Below are 20,921 nucleotides of genomic sequence, written 5' to 3' on the forward strand. Positions count from 1 at the left end.
GGCATCTTATATAGGCGTTGCCGACCGCTGTGCTCTATTCTGCCTGTTTACATTGTATTTGAAAACGCATGCCTATACCAGTGTCTTTGGCACTTCAGTGTGTACGACATGTAGTTCAGAAGAGAAGAAGTCTAAACACAGAGCTGCTTGAAAACGAAATTGCATGGCAAAATATGCTACAAATATACCTGAAACATGTATACAAAATGTGTGAATTATGTTAAATATATCGTACCTGTTCGCACATTGCTGAAACTGTTGGGAAAATGAACGACTTAAATGCTTGTATAGACTTCAGCCAAACACATTTTACGGCCTGGAAAGAAATACTGTGGTGTGAGAACCAACAACCTCCTATTGGTGCGGTTTTGATGTACCGAGTAGGATAGGAGTGGGAGAGATGGGGAGACAAAGACTGGGAGGAAATAGATATAGGATGGGGAAGAGATAAACGGAGAGAGGGGGCAGGAGTTGGACACAAAGATGGGAAAGATGATGATGGAGAGAGATACAGGGAGGAGGAAATGGGCATACGGAGGGGAAAGAGCAGACGTACAGAGAAAGAGGGGGAGGAGAGTAACGACAGAGAGGAACTAATGGACAGAGATGGGGTAGGGGGAAACGCATAGAAAGAGGGATAAGAGGAGATGAATAGAGAGTAAAGAGGAGATGAATAGAGAGTACAACGGAGGAGGTGGAGAGTGATATGTGTCGGAGGAGATGGATAGAGAGGGGGGGGGGGGAGTATGGAGTATGAGTTCGACAGAGGTAGGAAGAGGAGGAAGTGGACTGAAGAAAGAATTAGAAGATATTCAGAGAGACGAAGATGAGGAAGACATGGGCAGAAGAGAATAAAGAAGGAGAAGAGAGGGCGAGAAGAAGGAGGACAGAGGGCGGGGGCAAGAAGAAAAGGACTAACTGTTTGAATAAAACCATACCCGAGCAACGACAGGTGCTCACCCAGTTACGATATAAAATGGCACGCCTACTGAAAGAAAGAGAGTGTTCGTAATAATTTTAATACGTTACATGATGATTTTGGTGTAGAATATTAAAACAGCAGCACATTTAATCAGCACTGATTAATGATTGAGTGCATGCTTTACTATTTCTGCAGTCATAATTTCTGTTATACAGATTTAGTTTCTTGGCAGCAGTAAATAAATAAATATACTTCCCTGTTCTTCTAAAAACCGAGAGTGTGCTCTGTCTACAATGATCTCATCGTCTATGGGGTGTTAAATCCTAATCTTCTTTTCTCTCCCCACAATATAAATTTCAATCAGTGAATATTTCAACCCTCCTGTAGATAAACTGCTTAGATGATGAACCACACTGAGAAACATTTAAGGCGAGTAAAATATGCCCTGGCGAAAAACAGCAATACCATAAAACGAAAGGCAGATGTGTGTGTTTTTTTTTATTTCAGCGCTAGTGATGTCCCCTCGACATGGCAGAACGAAGAAAATTTCTTGAGGTGTTTTGCTGTCCATAGGCGGAGGCGGTGGTGCTGTCAGCATACAGCTGTTGCTGGGTGGAAGCGAGTGGACGTTTCAAACGCAGCCTGAGAATCCTCATCAGCAGGGCCCAGAAACCTCTGGTTCTCACCGCTGGACGCCTCTACCCAATCAACAGGGAAGCCTTCGTCTCGGTCTGTGTAAAGTCTTATCATGGTAGCTTAAAACTAATTCAGGCAACCAAATTAGAGTGCGATGCTGCTAAGGAGTTTTGTTAAAATTGACCAGCTCAACTAAAAGATGCAGGCTAATTGCTTTTCGTGAATTTGAAGGTGACAGTGCTACCGAGCAACTTGTTCGTCTACATCTATGCTGCACAATCCACCCTACAGTGTATAGCGCAGAATACGTTATGTACCAGTGTCAATTCCCTGTTTTCCTCTTAAACTAGCCGTGTGGTTCTAGGCGCTGCAGTCTGGAACCGCGAGACCGCTACGGTCGCAGGTTCGAATCCTGCCTCGGGCATGGCTGTGTGTGGTGTCCTTAGGTTAGTTAGGTTTAACTAGTTCTAAGTTCTAGGGGACTAATGACCTCAGAAGTTGAGTCCCATAGTGCTCAGAGCCATTTTGAACCTCTTAAACTAGGGTATTGTTCGCAGGAAAAACAACTGCTACTAAGCCTACACGTTGTCTCAAGTCTGTCTAAATTTTACCTTGAATGGTCTTTCCGGGAGATATACGTAGAAGTGAGCAATATATAGGTCGACTTTTCTAAGAACGTACACTCTACTTCGGCAATAAATCATACCGTGATGCAGAACGCCTCTCTTGCAGGTCCTGCAACAGGAGTTGTTTGATCACATCTGTCACGCTTTCGCGCTTACTAAATGAACCAGTACTTGAAACATGCTGCTCTTCCTTTAATCTCCACTGTTTCCTCTATCAATCCTATCTGGTACGGATCCCATACTGAAGAGTAGCATTCCGGTATTAGTCGAACAAATGTTTTGTAAGCTATTGCCCGCCCTGTGGCCGCACGGTTAGAGGGCCCATGTCACTAATTGTGAGGCCCCTCCCGCCGGAGGTTCGAGTCCTACCGCGGGCATGGGTGTGTGTGCTGTTTTTAGCGTAAGTTAGTTTAAGTAGTGTGTAAGTGTAGGGACCGATGACCTTAGCAATTTGGTCCCTTAGAAATTCACACAAATTTCAACATTTATAAGCTATTTACTTTGTTGATGGTCTACACTTCTACATCTACATCTACATGGATACTCTGCAAATCAAATTTAAGTGCCTGGCAGAAGGTTCATCGAACCACCTTCACAATTCTCTATTATTCCAAACTCATATAGCGTACGGAAAGAATGAACACCTATATCTTTCCGTACGAGCTCACATTTCCCTTATTTTATCTCGGTGATCGTTCCTCCCTATGTAAGTCGGTGTCAACAAAATATCTTCGCATTCGGAGGAGACAGTTGGTGATTGTAATTTTGTGAGAAGATTCCGTCGCAACGAAAAACGCCTTTCTTTTAATGATTCCCATCTCAAATCCTGTATCATTTCTGTGACATTCTCTTCCACATTTCGCAATAATACAAAACGTGCTGCCTTTCTTTGAACTTTTCCGATGTACTCCGTCAGTCCTATCTGGTAAGGATCCCACACCGCGCAGCAGTATTCTAAAAGAGGACGTACAAGCGTAGTGTAGGCAGTCTCCTTATTAGGTCTGTTACATTTTCTAAGTGTCCTGCCAATAAAACGCAGTCTTTGCTTAGCCTTCCCCACAACATTTTCAATGTGTTCCTTCCAATTTAAGTTGTTCATAATTGTAATACCTAGGCATTTAGTTGAATTTACGGCTTTTAGATTAGACTGATTCATCGCGTAACCGAAGTTAACGAGTTCCTTTTAGCACTCATGTGGATGACCTCACACTTTTCGTTATTTAAGGTCAACTGCTACTTTTCGCATCCTTCCGATATTTCTTCTAAATCGTTTTACAGTTTGTTTTGATCTCCTGATGACTTTATTAGTCGATAAACGACAGCGTCATCAGCAAACAACCGAAGACGGCTGCTCAGATTGTCTCCCAAGTCGCTTACGTGGATAAGGAACAGTAAAGAGCGTATAACACTACCTTGGAGAACGCCAGAAATCACTTCTGCTTTACTCGATGACTTCCCGTCAATTACTATGAACTGTGACCTGTCTGATAGGAAATCAAAGATCCAGTCAGATACCTGAGACCATATTCCGTAAGCAAGCAATTTCACTACGAGCAGCTTGTGTGGTTCAGTGTCAAAAGCGTTCCGGAAATCCAGAAATGCGGAATCGATCTGAAATCCCTTGTGAATGGTACTCAGAACTTCATGTGAATAAAGAACTAGTTGTGTTTGACAAGAACGATGTTTTCTAAACCCATGTTGACTGTGTGTCAATAGATCGTTTTCTTCGAGGTAATTCATTATGTTCGAAGGAACTGTCATTCGTCAGCACCATCTACCGTGGCATGATGCATTTCCGGACACATGTTCATAGGACTCCTTCGCTTATAACTTTACTCGGGACGTACATGTCTAGTGCGTACTCTACAACGCTTTTGAACTTTGTCCGTTGATGGTCAACATTGTCAGTGCTGGAGAAACTTGCAAGGTAATCTGAAATCTCTCTTGTTGCTCCTGTTAAACGGAAAGATCTTCATGCCTTTCTTTGTAATTCCATTTACCACCGTATGCAGCGTTGCTCTAACTGGATTATGGTCACTGATTCCATATTCTAGGCTACTGAGTCGAAAAGTTAGAGTCTGTTTGTCACCAGCAGGTTTATAGCTGGTATGTTAAGATCTCCACTTAAAACTATACTGTGACCAGAATATTTACACGAAGTATTCTGTAAGTTTCCCGACAAGTGTTCCGCCACTAAGGCTGCTGATGCAAAAGGTCTATGAATATTGTTTCGTATTGTGAATCTGTACCCATCACATTTAATATTACCACATTTTTATTATAAACATGCCTCCAGTACCAGCGTTCAATCTATGTACTACGACAAGTCATAGCATTTCCTTCAGTTACGCGTGCCTCTGGAGTATCGCCTCAGTTGTGCGGCGATATTCGTGATTTACTTACAAAGAGATCAAATCTCGTAAAAAAAGACGCAAAGTCATGGAGTAAATCGGAAGTGATGCAAGTGTGACCCTAGGAAGTACTACAGCCCCGCTGTTGTTTTTAATCCATGCAGGATGAATATCAGTAAAACCAACAAAGTGCAGGGACGAGTTCCTAACTGGAATTGGAGAAGAAAGGGTGCTATGAACATGTGTCCGGAAATGCATCATGCCACGGTAGAGGGCTCAGACGAATGACAGTTCCTCTGATCAAGTGCTGTGTGTTGAGGATGTGTGATAGAGGCAGCGAACTGTAAGCAGCAAAATAGTTCAGTATTAATGTAGCAAACAAGTCGAGATTGTGTTTATATACGTCCAAGCAGATGGAGATGGTCGAGAGACAGCACAACTACACCAAAACAAGTGCCCTTACAGGCATCAACCACATCCCACAACATTTCAAGCACTTTTTGGACGTTTATGTGACCATGGGTCCTTTCAGACAAATGAACGTCTAGCTACTGCCACTATGACCTGCAATTCGAAGGAAGCCACATTTAAAATCTGTTGTAACGTGGATGAGATGCAGTTCTGTTCTGTGTTCTGGGACAACTCGTCGTTTCACGCACACCATCCATTTCCGGACACGTATCTATAGGACATTCCTTCCTCCATTCCCAGTCAGGAATTAATGTTTCATCCATCACAAACGATTCAGAAGACAATTTGAGCAGTCCTCTCAGATTGTCTGTAGATGATGCTGTCCTTCACTTACAGTCCAATAAAATCATCAGACAATGAAAACCTACTGCAAAATGAATTGGACAAGATATCTTAAGGTGCTAAAAGCAGCAATGGATTGTAAATAACGAAATGTTTGATGTCACCCACAGGAATACTAACAGAAATCCGTTAAATTTTGATTACACGATAAGAAAGCACATAAAGCCAAAGGCTGTCAATTCAACTATATACCTAAGCATTACAGTTACGAACAACTTAAACTGGAACGCTGACATGGAAAATGTAGTGGGAAAAGCAAAAGAAAGGCTACATTTTTGTATTTTATTGGCAGAACACTTCAAAGATGCAACAGATCTATTAGTGATTGCCACCGATGCACTTCTCAGTCCGCTTCTGAGTCCAATATGCAGCGATATTGGGTCCTCACCTGCCTAAATTGACGTACGACAAAATTTCACATGCTGATTATCGTGAAGTAGGGGTTAGTTTAACGGACATGGCCCGGGAACTGTTTGAGGGGAGGGGGCAGTTGTTAAAACAATGTCGTTTTTAACTATGGCGAGGTCTTTTCACACAATTTCAGTTACCAGTTTCTCCTCCGAATGCGAAAATATTTTGCTGATGCCCAATTGCTTATGGAGATCACAATTATATAAGTGATGTCAGTGGTTATACGAAAAGATTTAAGTGTTCTTTTTTTCCGCACTTTTTTCGACAGTGGAATGGTAGAGATATAGCTGAATGAAGGTGGTTCGATGAACGCTCTTCCCGGCACTTAAAAGTGTGAATTGCAGAATAGTCATTTAGATGCACATGTACAATATCGGAAGTAGTTGTTTACTCCATGTTTGTCTCCTTTGTTACAGTCTAAGGAATCGAATCTACGGCGTAATAGAGTTACATACACAATGAAGGTCGAGAATACTGTCTTTTATCTCTGGTTATCCAACGTTGTTTATGTAAATAATAATCATTGGGAAGGTCGTCAGTTAAAGTTATGTGTATACTAACTAATAACCATTACTTTTTTACGTAACATTATGTAAATACTACGGACTTTCAACTCGTATTGAATGATTCTTTCTACCACAAATTCAGTTAGTAAGAACACTGTCATAAATCACTGTTTTTCTAACCACAGATTTTGAGCTCCTTCTGAAAAAAGATACATTTCACCATAGCATCATAGCAGTGTACACTTTTCAAGTACATTTATTACTTAGATGTATGCAATCAGTTTACATACATTTATAGTCAACGCAACTTCTTCTGATCTCATTATGTATATTTATCTTCCAGCTGGTGAATGCATCCTATTCATACTACGCATTGTTGGGTCAAATGAACAGACGTTAAACCCATATTCTTTGGAGCTGAACTGTGGAAGAATACTGATTTGCGCATCTTTAATAAAGACACACTGGTATTCCTACAGCTTATACAAAAATGATGATTCTAGATTAAATTATCTGATCTAATGGAGAGAATAAAATGTCTGAACTGTTAATGAAATATCAGTTAAACAGATGTTAATTGATTGAAAAAGACACTACTGATATTCTTGAATAATATGCATAAGCTACCGAGTGCAAGGGAGTAGTTTGTAAGAAAGGTGACAAAATTAATGGATTTATTCTACTCCCAATAAAGATATAGAAAAACAACAATTATTTACATAGAAAATAAAGTAATCAAGTTTCTCTATAGTTTTTTCAATCAACAATTGTTTTTTCCTCAATAAAGGTTTTATTATTTTAGCAACCTAGGAGAATTTATGGCGATTGTATGCACACAAAAACAGTAATACTGAACATCTGCCTGAAATATGAAGAAAGCCTTGTCACCAAATAAGTAATGATGTAAAGTAACATACTCTGATTATCTCTCATCTCAGGGATTTCGTCATTTTACTTCCATTTATAAATAAATGTTTATTGTACTTGCAGAAATGTGAACTGTACCCTAAATGATAACATATTACAGTACAGAAATTTCTAATTCTGTAGTGTTGCTTCAAGCTTGTATACAACCTGAAGAACTATAGAGTTTAAAAATGAATTGCATATCTAATGACAGTTATTAAGACATTTTTGTACATATTTGAAAACTGTAATAAAGTTAAACTTTTATCATTAATGCCATATTAACATGGTTTACTAAAGCAAATGAAAATAATTATAGGGATAACTATTTCTAATTGCCTGTAAAGTATTTATAGTAGAATGTAGGGGACCAGTATTTCAAAAGTGTGATTTCATCCACTCTCTGTATTTGACATATAAAATTAAAACAGAGAATCCAAATTAGATAGACACATAATTGTGTACTAATTAACAACACTAGAAGTAAGGCTAACAATACGTTTCAGATGTGTATCAACTAAAAGTATTACATTTTAGTGTGCAATAGTCCCTATACCCCATCATATGCAGTAGTCTCTCCTGAACAAATAAAAATAACTTTACTTGAAGATTTATTAAAAACTGTATAATTTCCAAATGCAAAAAAACGAGCTCATCTTAATTTACTATAAGAATAAAATGGTTGAACTTAATGACAAAGTGATCTTTTTCACTGTCGTCGAATATATTTTATTGTTAATACCAGTACGTCCACGAAATTAACCAATAACTCATAAGTAATTTCTCCTATTCAGTAGAAATAGGTGATTTCGGTTCTATAGAAAGTTCTTCATATTTCATCTTTGCAAAGTTGGAAGCATTAATTGGATTCAACATTACTGTGAAACTTTGCAGGCTGCACAAAGACAGATGCTATTGGCCAGAATATATGGAGAGAAAAAAGTAATTCAGCTTTGTCTACACTGACAAACTGCCTATTTGCCTCTGTCTCTGTTTCTTCGGCCGACATTTGTCTGATAATTTTACTGACGTTTCGCCAGCACGAGTGGCTGGCATTGTCAAAGCTTCACCCTCCATTGCCGGTGGTGGAGCCGTGCTCGCAGCCGCAGACTATATGTACCTGGCTCGCCAATGTCCGAGGGCTTCTCCGAGGTCTTCTCCGAGGTCATTTCCGGTGCGGTTTTCCTCTTGCTACCTGCGACGGTCGTTCGCTGCAGTACGGGAGGCCAGGATCCGTTTAGCTTAAGGCTTTCCTCTTTCTTGTTGAAGCTGTTCCCGTGTTTGTGTATCTGTATAGCTTCTCTAAACAAGCGGGTGTGATAGTGCTTCTCTACAGCCAGAATTCCGCGTCGGAGAATTTTATTACGTAGTCGGTCTCACTCAGCGCGTGCTCTGCCACGGCCGATTTCTCCACCTGCCCCAACCTGCAATGTCGCTTATGTTCTTTGATCCTGGTGTTGATTGATCGTCCAGTCATTCCGACATAAACTTTTCCGCGTGTGCATGGTATGTTGTATATTCCCGAAATTTCAAATGGGTCCCTTTTATTCTTTGCCGATCTAAGACATTATTTTCCTTCTTTGTCGGTTTGAAAATTGTCTTTACCCCGCGTTTGTGCAATATATGATCAATTCTGTCCGTCACTCTGGGAACGCACAACAGAAATGCCGTACCCGACATTTCTTTTCCTGATTTCTTACTTCGTCGAGTGTTTGGCTCTGTTACACTTCTACCACAATTTGTGGAGTACCCATTGCTCGTCAGAACACTTTCCAAATGTCGCATTTCGCTTTTGAGGTGCTGCGGCTCACATATTCGTCCAGCTCGCGCTACGAGCGTATGAGTCATACTTCTTTTCTGGCTCGGGTGGTGGTTTGATAGTTTGTGCAGGTATCGGTCCACGTGTGTCGGTTTTCGGTACACGCTATGGCCCAGGTTATCGCCGTCCCTTGTGACCAGCACGTCTAGAAATGGTAGTTTATTGTCCTTTTCTACTTCCATGGTAAATTTTATGTTGGTGTGGAGGCTGTTCAAGTGTTCAGCAAATATAGGGTAACATCCCTCGGTAATGCTGCACTGATTCTCACGAGCTGTTCTTCACCATGGCTCCACACAACGAAAGTATCATAGACGTACCTGTACCACACCTTAGGTTTACAAGTCGCCGAGTTCAGTGCCTGTGCTTCGAAACGCTCCATGAAGAAGTTGGCCACCACTGGACTAAGGGAACTACCCATGGCAAAGCCTTCCAGCTGTTCGTAGAAATGGTCATTCCACGTGAAACAGCTCGTGGTGAGACATGCATGGCAGAGCTTTGTAATGACTTGCTCGAAAATGGAACCGATGTTCCCCAGAGCGTCTCAGAGTGGCACTTTCCTAAACAAAGAAACAATATCAAGGCTGACCAGGATATCGTTTGGTGCAAGTTTTAGTATCTCCAGCTTCTCAATGAAATGTTCTGAGTCCTTTATGTGTGTGTTGCTCTTCCCCACGTGCGGCTGGAGTAGAGAGGCCAAGTGTTTTCCCAGTTTATACGTCGGTGAGCCAGGAGCGGTTACAGTCGGCATTAGTGGAACGTTGCTCATATGGATCTTAGGCCAGGGGTTCCCAAACTGCGGGGCGCGCCCCCCTTGGGGGGGGGGGGGGGGGCGTGATGATGTTGGAAGGGGAGCGCGGGTGGAGTTAGCGGTATAAACCTAATATTTCTTTTTAATATCGATATTTTAATAAAAATGAATGTGCAGGTATTAATGATAGATTATGGTGCTAAATGCAATCGTTTGGTGTCCCACTTCCCGCAATCCTATCTCAATAACCTATCCTAGAACATACAGCTTTTGAAGATCACGTTTAGAATGCCACGTTTAGAATGTCACACACAGAAACTCTCAAAATTACGAAGGCGATATGCGTTAATTCTAATATATCAGATTTGTAAACAACTTTCTTCTGACACCTGGAAAACGGAAAAGTCAGGTATTAACTATTCCGTACATTTGTACACATGAACTGAACGTAATCATGTTATAACTTTTAGCGGTAGTAGGCTATGTTCATCAGAGTAATAATCACTTATACTGCGTAACTGCAAAAATGCCGTTTTATTACCCTGTCAACCCTCGGATCCCCATGTGATGCGATTACAGTGACTTTAATAGACTGTATACGCTTCAAATGAACTGGCGGGTTCGTAATTCGGACGCCAGGGTCATGCCGTTTGTCACCAGAAAAATGTGCACGACGTGAATGCGAAACTACTACAAGTGTTCGTTCTGAGCAGAGTACTCCACGCCGTTCTGGAAACATTGTCGTGACTGCTAACAATGAAACATAACCCAGCTAGGTAGAGAATGAAGTCCATTAGTGAGGCTATTTTTTTTTTCGAACGGTCAGTACTACAGCTCTTTAATTCGGATTACTTATCTGACAAAACAGTTACTTTTCTTCTGCCTTTTTGAAATACGGCATAATTTCGTTTGAAATTAGTGTACGTTCTTTGCTGTGACAATGGCTTCTTTTGGTACGAGTACAGAGATAACTGCTTGGCACTGTGCACAGTTTCCAGCGATGTGTGAGGTGTATCCATGAAATTTCTCCCAGCAAGAGCCCTGCTCGGCCACCAGGTAGCAGACAGTGCACTGAGTACCTGTGCTGCGGCTGGGCTTCCACGTTCTTCGTCCCACTCCTCATAGGCAGTCATCTGAGGTACCGGCAGACAACAGTAGCTTTCCTTTATTTCAGTTGGTTGCTTGCTGTTGTTGACACATCTGATGTATTGGATTTTGCTGAAATCGCGTTGAATCTTTCACAGTTGTGCCTCAGTAAAATCTGTGTTAGTGCGAAATTATACTGTTAACGTCTTGTTTTCTTTTTACTTCGCCATGAGTGTTGTGAAAAAACGTAAATATAATGATGATTATATCAAATACGGCTTGCTTCTATACAAAAAGATGGTGTTGACCAGCCGCAATGTTTTATTTGCTATGAGATATTGAGCAATGATTCCATGAGACCTTCTCGTCTGGAACGCCATTTGTGGGAAAAGCATGGTGCATTGAAAGAGAAGCCGAAGGAATTTTTTGCTGCAAAATGTGATAATTAGAAGCGAAATAAGTTGGATACTGCTGGATCCTTCGCTCAGACATCAGAAAAGGTACTTGAAGCCTCGTATGAGTTATTGTTACTTATTTCAAAGACCAAGATAAGTCATATTATCGGAGAGACACTAGTCAAACCCTGTTTGTTGAAAGCTGCTAATATTGTTCTTGGGTCAGAAAGCAAACAAAAACTTTCACAAATGCCGCTTTCTGACAATACTGTGAAACGTCGGATTGATGATATGGCCGAAGACATACAAAATCAATTAGTTACGGCAAGCCGGCCGCGGTGGTCTAGTGGTTCTAGGCGCGCAGTCCGGAACCGCGGGACTGCTACGGTCGCAGGTTCGAATCCTGCCTCGGGCATGGATGTGTGTGATGTCCTTAGGTTAGTTAGGTTTAAGTAGTTCTAAGTTCTAGGGGACTGATGACCACAGATGTTAAGTCCCATAGTGCTCAGACCAATTTGAACCAATTTGAGTTACGGCAGTCAAACAATCGCAGTTTTTCGCAATACAGTTAGACGAGAGTACCGATGTTGCGAATTGTTGCCAACTGCTAGCTTTCGTTCGCTATATAAAAAATGAAGCAATTAAAGAAGAGTTGCTGTTTTCTACAGAGTTAAAGACAACTTCAAAAGCAATTCATATAATGGCAGCCGTCTCTGAATTCTTTTGTAAAAATGAGTTATCATGGCAGAAACTGATAGGCGTATGCACAGACGGCGCCCCATCAATGCATGGATGTCGATCAGGATTCATGCAGATGGTCAGAAAAAAAACCTAGTGTTACTGTTATCCACTGTGTAATACACCGTCAAGCATTGGCAGCTAAGACACTTCCAAAGGAACTCAATGATGTCTTGAAACTGTGCATCAAAATCGTGAATCGTATTAAAAAGACTGCGATAAATTCCAGGTCATTTACGGCTCTTTGTGAAGGCTTGGGAGCAGTGTATAAAACACTTTTATTTCATACAGAAGTACGCTGGCTCTCAAAAGGAAATATGCTAGGAAGATTATTTGAACTTCGAGACGAAGTGATCAAGTTTCTGGAAAATAACCAACAAACTGAATTGTATGTGGAATTTAGCAAGCCCGTCGTTCATGTTGCATTGGCTTATCTGTCAGATATTTTCGAGTCTTAAAACAAATTGAATTTGAATTTACAAGGTGGAGAGTCAAACATATTTTTCATCGGAATGCCATCAAAGCGTTTACTGGTAAGTTGCAACTATGGAAACGTAAAATTTTAGCCTGCAATTATTCCTGCTTTCCCAGATTGTTTGGAATCCTGGAAGAAGCCCGATTTCAAAACGATTTTAAGGATACTAATACTAAGAGTAAAATATTGAACCATTTGCAGCACCTCATTGATGAATTCGAACGATGGTTCCCTAACAGTTGTGATGATAAAATTTATTATAGGTTAGCGACGGATCCATTTCACGTTGACGTGGATGTGTTGCCAGACAGACTACAAGAGGAAGTCTTAGAAATTAAAAATGATTCTGCAGCGAAGTATGACTTTGAGAAGATGGATAAGCCTTTATTTTGGGTGAAATATCTCACAGTGTATCCCAGCACAGCAGAACAAGCACTGAAACTGTATTTACCATTTTCAAGCACTTATTTGTGCGAAAGAGCATTTTCAGCGGTAGTGGCGATAAAAAATAAGCTTAGAAGCAAACTCAATATTGCCAATGATTTACGTTGCGCAGTTACTACTATTCAGTGAAGAATTCAAAATTTTGTAAAGTATATGCAAGCTCATCCTTCACATTGATTTTTTTTTCTTGCCATGTGTTTGCGGAAATAATATTTTAATAATAAATACGTCACATTATAAGAGAACTTATTATTTTCCTCCTAACCATCCTTACATGTAGGTAATACTGTAAAATTATAAAAAAACTACTTCTAAGAATCAATATAAAATAAACATAGTGAATCTGATTTAAATATAAATACTGCGTGTGATCCTTATGGATTCTGATGTTACGTGTGATATGTTATTTCAACTAATAATAGTATTTCTTCTGGATGAAGACCCAGCGAAAGTTTATCCTAGATATGGCAAGCGAAGAGTAGTCCTAAAATCGTATAATTGTGAAGAAATGGTGTGCAGCAAGGGAATGTAATCAAGGTAAGGAAGTTGTTTTATTCATATTTTTTAAATTTCTGCGTAGTCTGCAAAATTATTTCGTAAAACCTATTTTTATTTTTTGTCTGGTTCTGGGAACTGGGCCTTTGTCGCCGTTCGGTAACTGTCGTCGTTGACATAAATGCCAAGCTATTCGCAATGACAATGGGGAGCGCTACAGGCGTACAAATCAGTGATGTTCGTTAACACCGTGACTGAGCGACTATTTTTGGTAATGAGTTAAAGTAGTAAGCTACATTCAACTTAAAATAATGGCCCGCATCCACCAATCTGCAAGGGTCGCAAATATTTTTCCTTGTTTACCAAGGACTTTCTTTACTTTAGGAGTGGCTTGTAATCACTAGACTAGACTGATGACGTAATAACTGCGACTCTATACATTAACAGCCCACCATGTTACATGACGTCACCATCACAAATTTTTCAATAGTTTCTTGCTAATTGATAAAAATCTCTATATTTTTAGGGGGGGGGGCACGGAAGTTTTCTTTTCGGCAGAAGGGGGGCGTGACAAACAAAAGTTTTGGAACCTCTGTCTTAGGCAATCCATACAGTCGAGGTGGTAGGGCTTCCGTGTTGATCAGGTTTCTCTGTATGTTCACCGGCAGAGAAGACGCCTTGATTAACCGATTCGTATTCCTGTGATACGCTGCGTCGGATCTGTGCTTAGTTATCTGTACGTCGTCGGATCTAATAGGTGTCGGATCTTTTGCTCATAATCTTCGGTCTTCATTACGACGGTTGCATTCCCTTTATCGGCAGGCAGTACCAATATACTCCTGTCGGCGTTAAGATTCTTAATAACGTGTACCTCTCCTTTCTTCAGATTGCAAGCTGGTGGTTTAGCTCGGGACAGTATCCTGGATGTTTCAGTGCGTATTTCCTCTGCCCTTTCACAAGGAAGGGTCCGAATGGCCGCTTCGGTGTTAGCAATGATGTGCTCCATAGGTATAGTTCCCTCCTTTTTTGAAGAACAGACACTTCCTCTTCGGTCAATTGTCGTTCAGTGAGGTTGACCACTGTGTGTGACATGTCGGGAATCGCCCTGTCAGCGTGCTTCCCGCATCTTCCAAACTTTCTCCTCCGTCGCTCAGTGCAGCATTCGAGTTCGTTCTGCATGCTCCTTGAGTGACGCTGTCGAAATTGTCCCAGTCGTCTCAATGCATTCCGCTACTTAGTTGATAGAATATGTCCAAAATTTCCTGATCCGTTCTTGCCAAGTCTCTCCGTATTGTATGAATTCGTTCACGAAGAGAAGCTCGTTCCATTCTGTCGTAGATACGATGTGCTTGGGCGGTGGTGAATAGGCGCTTACATTTCAAGTACTTCGGTGTAGCTTCTTCATCTCTGCACTGCGAAAGGAAGGGGAGAAAGGACATCAATCACGCTTTCTTCTTCCATCGTTGATCAAGGCGTCGGTACAATCTGCAAATCTCCTCCCCGTAGAGGCGTAATACAAAATTGATAAGGCTTTTGTGGCCACTTGTTGACAAACTGCCTATTTGCTTCTGTCCCGGGTTCTTCTTCCGACGTTCGTCCGATGATTTTACTGACGTTTCGCCAGCGTGAGTGGCTGGCATTGTCGAAGCTTCAGCCTCCATTGCCGGTGGTGAACTGGAGCCGAGCTCGAGGCCGCAGACAATATGTACCTAGCGCGCCAACGCCCGAGGTCATTTCCGGTGTGGTTCTCCTCTTGCTACCTCCGACGGTTCCACTCAGTGACGCTCTAGAGCACATCGGTTCCGTTTTCCCACAAGACATCACAAAGCTCTTCCATGCATGCCTCACCACTAGCTATTTCACGTGGAACGGCAATTTCTACGAACAGCTGGTGGGCTTTATCATGGGTAGTCCCTTAGCCCAGTGGTGGCCAACTTCTTCATGGAGCATTTCGAAGCACAGGCACTGGCCTCGGCGACTCGTAAACCTAAGGTGTGGTACAGGTACGTCGATGATACTTTCGTTGTGTGGAGCCATGGTGAAGAACAGCTCTGTGACTTCCTATGACACTTGAACAGCCTTCACACCAACATAAAATTTACCATGGAAGTAGAAAAGGACAAAAAACTACCATTACTAGATGTGCTGGTAACAAGGGACGGTGAAAACCTGGAACATAGCGTGTAGCGAAAACCGACGCACATGGACCGATACCTGCACAAACTATCAAACCACCACCCGAGTCAGAAACAGGTGTGATTCGTATGCCTGTAACGCGAGCAGGGCGAATATGTGAGCCGCAGCACCTCAAACGCGAAATGCAACCTCCACAAATAATATTAGAAGTGTAACAGAGCCAAATACCCGACGAAGTAAGTAACCAGGAAAAGAAATGTCGGGTACGGCCTTTCTGCCATACATTCCCAGAGTGACGGACAGAATCGGCCGTATATTGCACAAGCACGGCGTAAAGACAATTTTCAAACAGACAAGGAAGATCAAAGAATGTCTAAGATCGGCAAAGGATAAAAGGGAACCACTTGCAATGTCGGGAATATACCGCTTACCATGCAGATGCGGAAAAGTTTATGTCGGAATGACTGGACAATCAGTCAACATCAGGATCAAAGAACATAAGCGACATTGCAGGTTGTGGCAGGTGGAGAAATTGGCCGTGTCAAAGCACGCGCTGAGTGAGACCGATCACGTAATAAAATTCGCCGACACGGAAGTTCTGGCTGTAGAGAAGCACTGTCAAACCCGCTTGTTTAGAGAAGCTGTAGAAACTCAAACACGGGAACAGCTTCAACAAGAAAGAGGAAAGCATTAAGGTAAACGTTTCCTGGCTTCCTTGTACTGCAGCGAACGACCGTCGCAGGTAGCAATACGAGAACCGCACCGGAAATGACCTCGGCTAAGCCCTGCGATATTGGCTCGCCAGGTACATACGGGGTTAGTCACCTAACATTACCGGTGGATGTATTTCGTAAACCACATCAAATACTGACGAATCGATTCCACAGACCGAACGTGAGGAGAGGGGCTAATGTAATTGGTTAATACAAAACATAAAAAAATGCATGGAAGTATGTTTTTTAGCACAAACCTACGTTTTTTTTAATGGAACCCCGTTAGTTTTGTTAGCACATCTGAACATATAAACAAATACGTAATCAGTGCCGTTTGTTGCATTGTAAAATGTTAATTACATCCGAAGATATTGTAACCTAAATTTGACGCTTGAGTACCACTCCTCCGCTGTTCGATCGTGTGTATCGGAGAGCACCGAATTACGTAGGGATCCAAAGGGAACGGTGATGGACCTTAGGTACAGAAGAGACTGGAACAGCACATTACGTCCACTTGCTAACCCCTTTTTATTGGTCTTTTTCACTGACGCACATGTACATTACCATGAGGGGTGAGGTACACGTACACACGTGGTTTCCGTTTTCAATTACGGAGTGGAATAGAGTGTGTCCCGACATGTCAGGCCAATAGATGTTCAATGTGGTGGCCATCAATTGCTGCACACAATTGCAATCTCTGGCGTAATGAATGTCGTACACGCCGCAGTACATCTGGTGTAATGTCGCCACAGACTGCCACAGTACGTTGTTTCATATCCTCTGGGGTTGTAGGCACATCACGGTACACATTCTCCTTTAACGTACCCCACAGAAAGAAGTCCAGAGGTGTAAGATCAGGAGAACGGGCTGGCCAATTTATACGTCCTCCACGTCCTATGAAACGCCCGTCGAACGTCCTGTCAAGGGTCAGCCTAGTGTTCATTGCGGAATGTGCAGGTGTACCATCATTCTGATACCACATACGTCGACGCGTTTCCAGAGGGACATTTTCGAGCAACGTTGGCAGATAATTCTGTAGAAACGCGATGTATATTGCAGCTGTTTGGGCCCCTGCAATGAAGTGAGGACCAATGAGGTGGTCGCCAATGATTCCGCACCATACATTTACAGTCCACGGTCGCTGTCTCAACCTGCGAGGATTGTCCACGGACCAGTAATGCATGTTCCGTAGATTCACTGCCCCGTGGTTTGTGAAACCCGCTTCATCGGTAAACAGTTAGAACTGCAACGCATTCTCTGTTAATGCCCATTGACAGAATTGCACTCGATGATTAAAGTCATCACCATGTAATTGCTAATGTAGCGACACATGAAACGGGTGAAAGCGGTGACGATGCAGTATGCGCATGACACTACTTTGACTCAGTCCACCGACTCTCGCAATGTCCCGCGTACTCATATGTGGGTTCATGGCACAGCAGCTAACACACCAACTGCACCCGCTTCTCCTGTGACGGGCCTGTTACGGTCACGTTTGCGTGCTACTACCATACCTGTTGCATACAGTTGGCGGTAGATGTTTTGCAATGTGCGGCACGTTGGATGCTCCGGGTACCGCTCTGCATACACCCTGCAGGCTTCAGCTGCATTTCGTCGACACTCGCCATAGATGAGTATCACCTCCGCCTTTTCAGAGTTCGAATACACCATGGTCACAGTTCCTACAACACTACATTATCACAGACGTCTGGTAACACGGTGTACTACAGTTGGTATGCGTGCGGAGACGAATGCAGAATAACAATAGCAGCAAGCGCTACATGCGGACACTGCGACAGCTAGAACAAACCACAACAGTGCACTACAGCCACACTCGTAAACACGGTCGTCATCGTAAACATGTCCCTGCAGATGCTGCTCGCCGACCGTGGCCCGAGTTTGTTACAACACACAACTGAACGTCGGAGGTTTCAAGCGTCAACTTTAGGTTACAATATCTCCGGATGTAATTAACATTTTACAATGCAACAAATGGTACTGATTACGTATTTGTTTATATGTTCGGATGTGCTAACAAAACTAACGTGGTTCCATTTAAAAATACGTAGGTTTGTGTTAAAAATCATACTTCCGTGCATTTTTGTATGGTTTGTATTAAGCAATTACACTAGCTCCTCTCCTCACGTTCGGTCTGTGGAATCGGTTCGTCAGTATTTGATGTGGTTTACGAAATATATCCAGCGGTAACGTTAGGTGACTCACCCTGTATAGTCTGCAGCCGCGAGCTCGGCTCCAGTTCACCACCGGCAATGGAGGGTGAAGCTTTGACAATGCTAGCATTCGTGCTGGCGAAACGTCAATAAAATCATCAGACGAACGTCGGCCGAAGAACCCGAGACAGAAGGAAATAGGCAGTTTGCCAAAAGGTGGCCGCGAAAGCTTGAACAATTTTGTGTTTGTCTATACTGCTAACACTTAGCGATGCCGAAAAGGCAACTTCTACTTATGAACAATATCAAATAAGTTGCAAATTCGGACGAAAAGTAACTCAACAATTGTTTGTAACAAACTAACAACGGAAACTGAAAGTCGCTTTACAAATTACGATCGCGTTGTACCGAAGTTACCGGCTTACCAAGGTGCTATCAACCAAGCATAAATGCCTGACATATTGCTCATGTACTATCTCTTACAACTAGGGTACGGTCGTACATTTCTCCAGGCAAATGGCAAGCTACCAATTTGGTAACTTTCAACTTTTTTTAAATGCTTGCAGTGTGTCTTAGAAGCTAAAGTGTTGACATTGCGTTTCTTTCGATTTGTTTTTCCCAGATGATGAATTTCAGGCCAAGTTTCAACATGTCAGACTGGACCATGCCTTTGTGAAGCAAACGAGATTAATGAAGTCAAGATATGTATCTTTAATGATGGCACAGAGGAATGTTTGAATAGAACTGGACGAAGTAAAGACTGTAATACAGATATCTTATTGAATGGTTAAAGAAAAATGACGAAACATCTTATATACAGGAAAGTACGTACAGTGAAACGGATGAAGCATCTTGTCAGGGGGAAGATGAGGACGAAGATAATATAGGATTGCAGGGGCTAGACATGAAAAGGGTGAAGAATACGTATGAGAAATAGTGGTAGATGTCCAGACAAATGATAACCATAATGCTCGTCACTCCATTACTGTGAATTTGGAACTAGATGAGGAGGATAATGAATCAGAAAAGACAGTAAACTGATTATTGTGAGAATATAGGAGCGGGATTGGCAGAAGTATTTTGATTTGTCATTAGTGGACACTTTGACTGACTTCAAAAAAATTAATAGTCAGTGCAGTGCTGTAATTGTGTGTGTAGCCTCTAGACATGGGCAAGGTTTTGACAGAAGGGAAATTATACACGATATACCGGAAGAAGATGAAGTCAGTAAACATAGTAATTAATTCTTTGATGTATAGTGAAGAAGTGCAGTGTTCAGCTGACAGTGGTCTTTGCTCTGTCAGTAAAAAAAATGGTTACATGCTTAACCTAATAACAAAGACTTAATAATAATGCCTGTTACGTGTTTTCGGACAGTTACGGGAAAGGTAAAAGAACGAGTTAAATATGAAGTACTGCCACCTGTTAAAATAAATCGCATCCGGTTGTATCATCACTTGCTGGTAATTCATAGATCGAGCACTGAGATATTGAGCGATGTAGACTTTTCCAGGAATACAAAGTGAAGCTGGATTTAAAGGAAGATCCAGTGATTTTTGGAAATGAAAAGGAGAAAAGGTTACTACACAATTTTCTAAAAACAGGAAACTGACAAATGAGGAATGGGCAATATTCCGGTTTAAGGCATTTTAGGAAAGATGAAGAGTTGGGAATATATGTAGGTTGAAACTTAAAAAGTGGCAACACTGCTGTGGAGGCAATAAGCGATGAAATCTGCTATTGTCGCTGATAGCACACATTGCTGACATACATGCCTTACCTACCATACGTACCTTACCTCCGAGCAAATGCGCTCGTCCATCCCACGTCACCGGCGTGCGCAAAATCGAGGGAAACAGTCACTTGTGAATGAAGGGTCTAACGTAATGGTGTCACTACGTTTTCGAAACAGGAACAATGGAGTTGGATCAAAATTGAATGTGCCAGAGGTCGTACAGCACAACAGTGTCATCAAGGTCTTCAAGAGGCGTGCGTGGAATCGTCACTGCTGTACAGAACAGTGACATATTGGGTAAAAGCCTTCAACGAAGGTCAGCTAACGGTGGCAGACATGTATGGGGCAAGTCGTCCTAGCGTCTCTGAAGAAGAAGTGCGTGCTGTGGCCACGTTAGAGGACAGTGATCGACGCCATACGATTCGTGAGCTCGCCCAGGAATCCCAATTAGCACATATGGTAGTGCTTCACATCCTGAAGGAATGCCTGGGCATGCGAAAAATTGCATCACGATGGGTTCCGCATGACTTGACAAATGGAGAAATGGATGCATTAAGATGCTGCACAGGAGCACTTGGAGCCCTATGAGCGCGAAGAGAGGCTTTCTTACTCCGTATCGTAACACTGGATGTGACATGGGCCACATCATATGCCAGTCCAAAGAATGGCATCATTATGGGTCTCCTCTTAAGTCAAAGGTGCGTCAGAACCCCAGTATGGTGGACGTTATGGTGATTCTCATGTACGCTGTGATGGCGTTATCCTAACGCATTATATTGAGAGATTTCAGGGAAC

General features: G+C 42.2%; 1 protein-coding gene across 1 annotated transcript in view; it reads left to right on the top strand.

Annotated features, from left to right (window-relative positions):
- LOC124712187 (odorant receptor Or2-like) overlaps positions 1-6,693 on the top strand; it is a 61,480-nt gene extending 54,787 nt beyond the window's left edge. The window contains exons 4-5 of the mRNA XM_047242483.1: positions 1,496-1,651; positions 6,609-6,693. Coding sequence (XP_047098439.1) covers positions 1,496-1,651; positions 6,609-6,665 — 213 coding nt within the window. The 3' untranslated portion in view covers positions 6,666-6,693. The remainder of the gene's footprint in view (positions 1-1,495; positions 1,652-6,608) is intronic.
- Positions 6,694-20,921: the final 14,228 nt, after the last annotated feature.

This window comes from Schistocerca piceifrons, chromosome 8 (assembly GCF_021461385.2).
Source record: "Schistocerca piceifrons isolate TAMUIC-IGC-003096 chromosome 8, iqSchPice1.1, whole genome shotgun sequence".
In the NCBI taxonomy this organism is placed as follows: Eukaryota; Metazoa; Arthropoda; class Insecta; order Orthoptera; family Acrididae; genus Schistocerca; species Schistocerca piceifrons.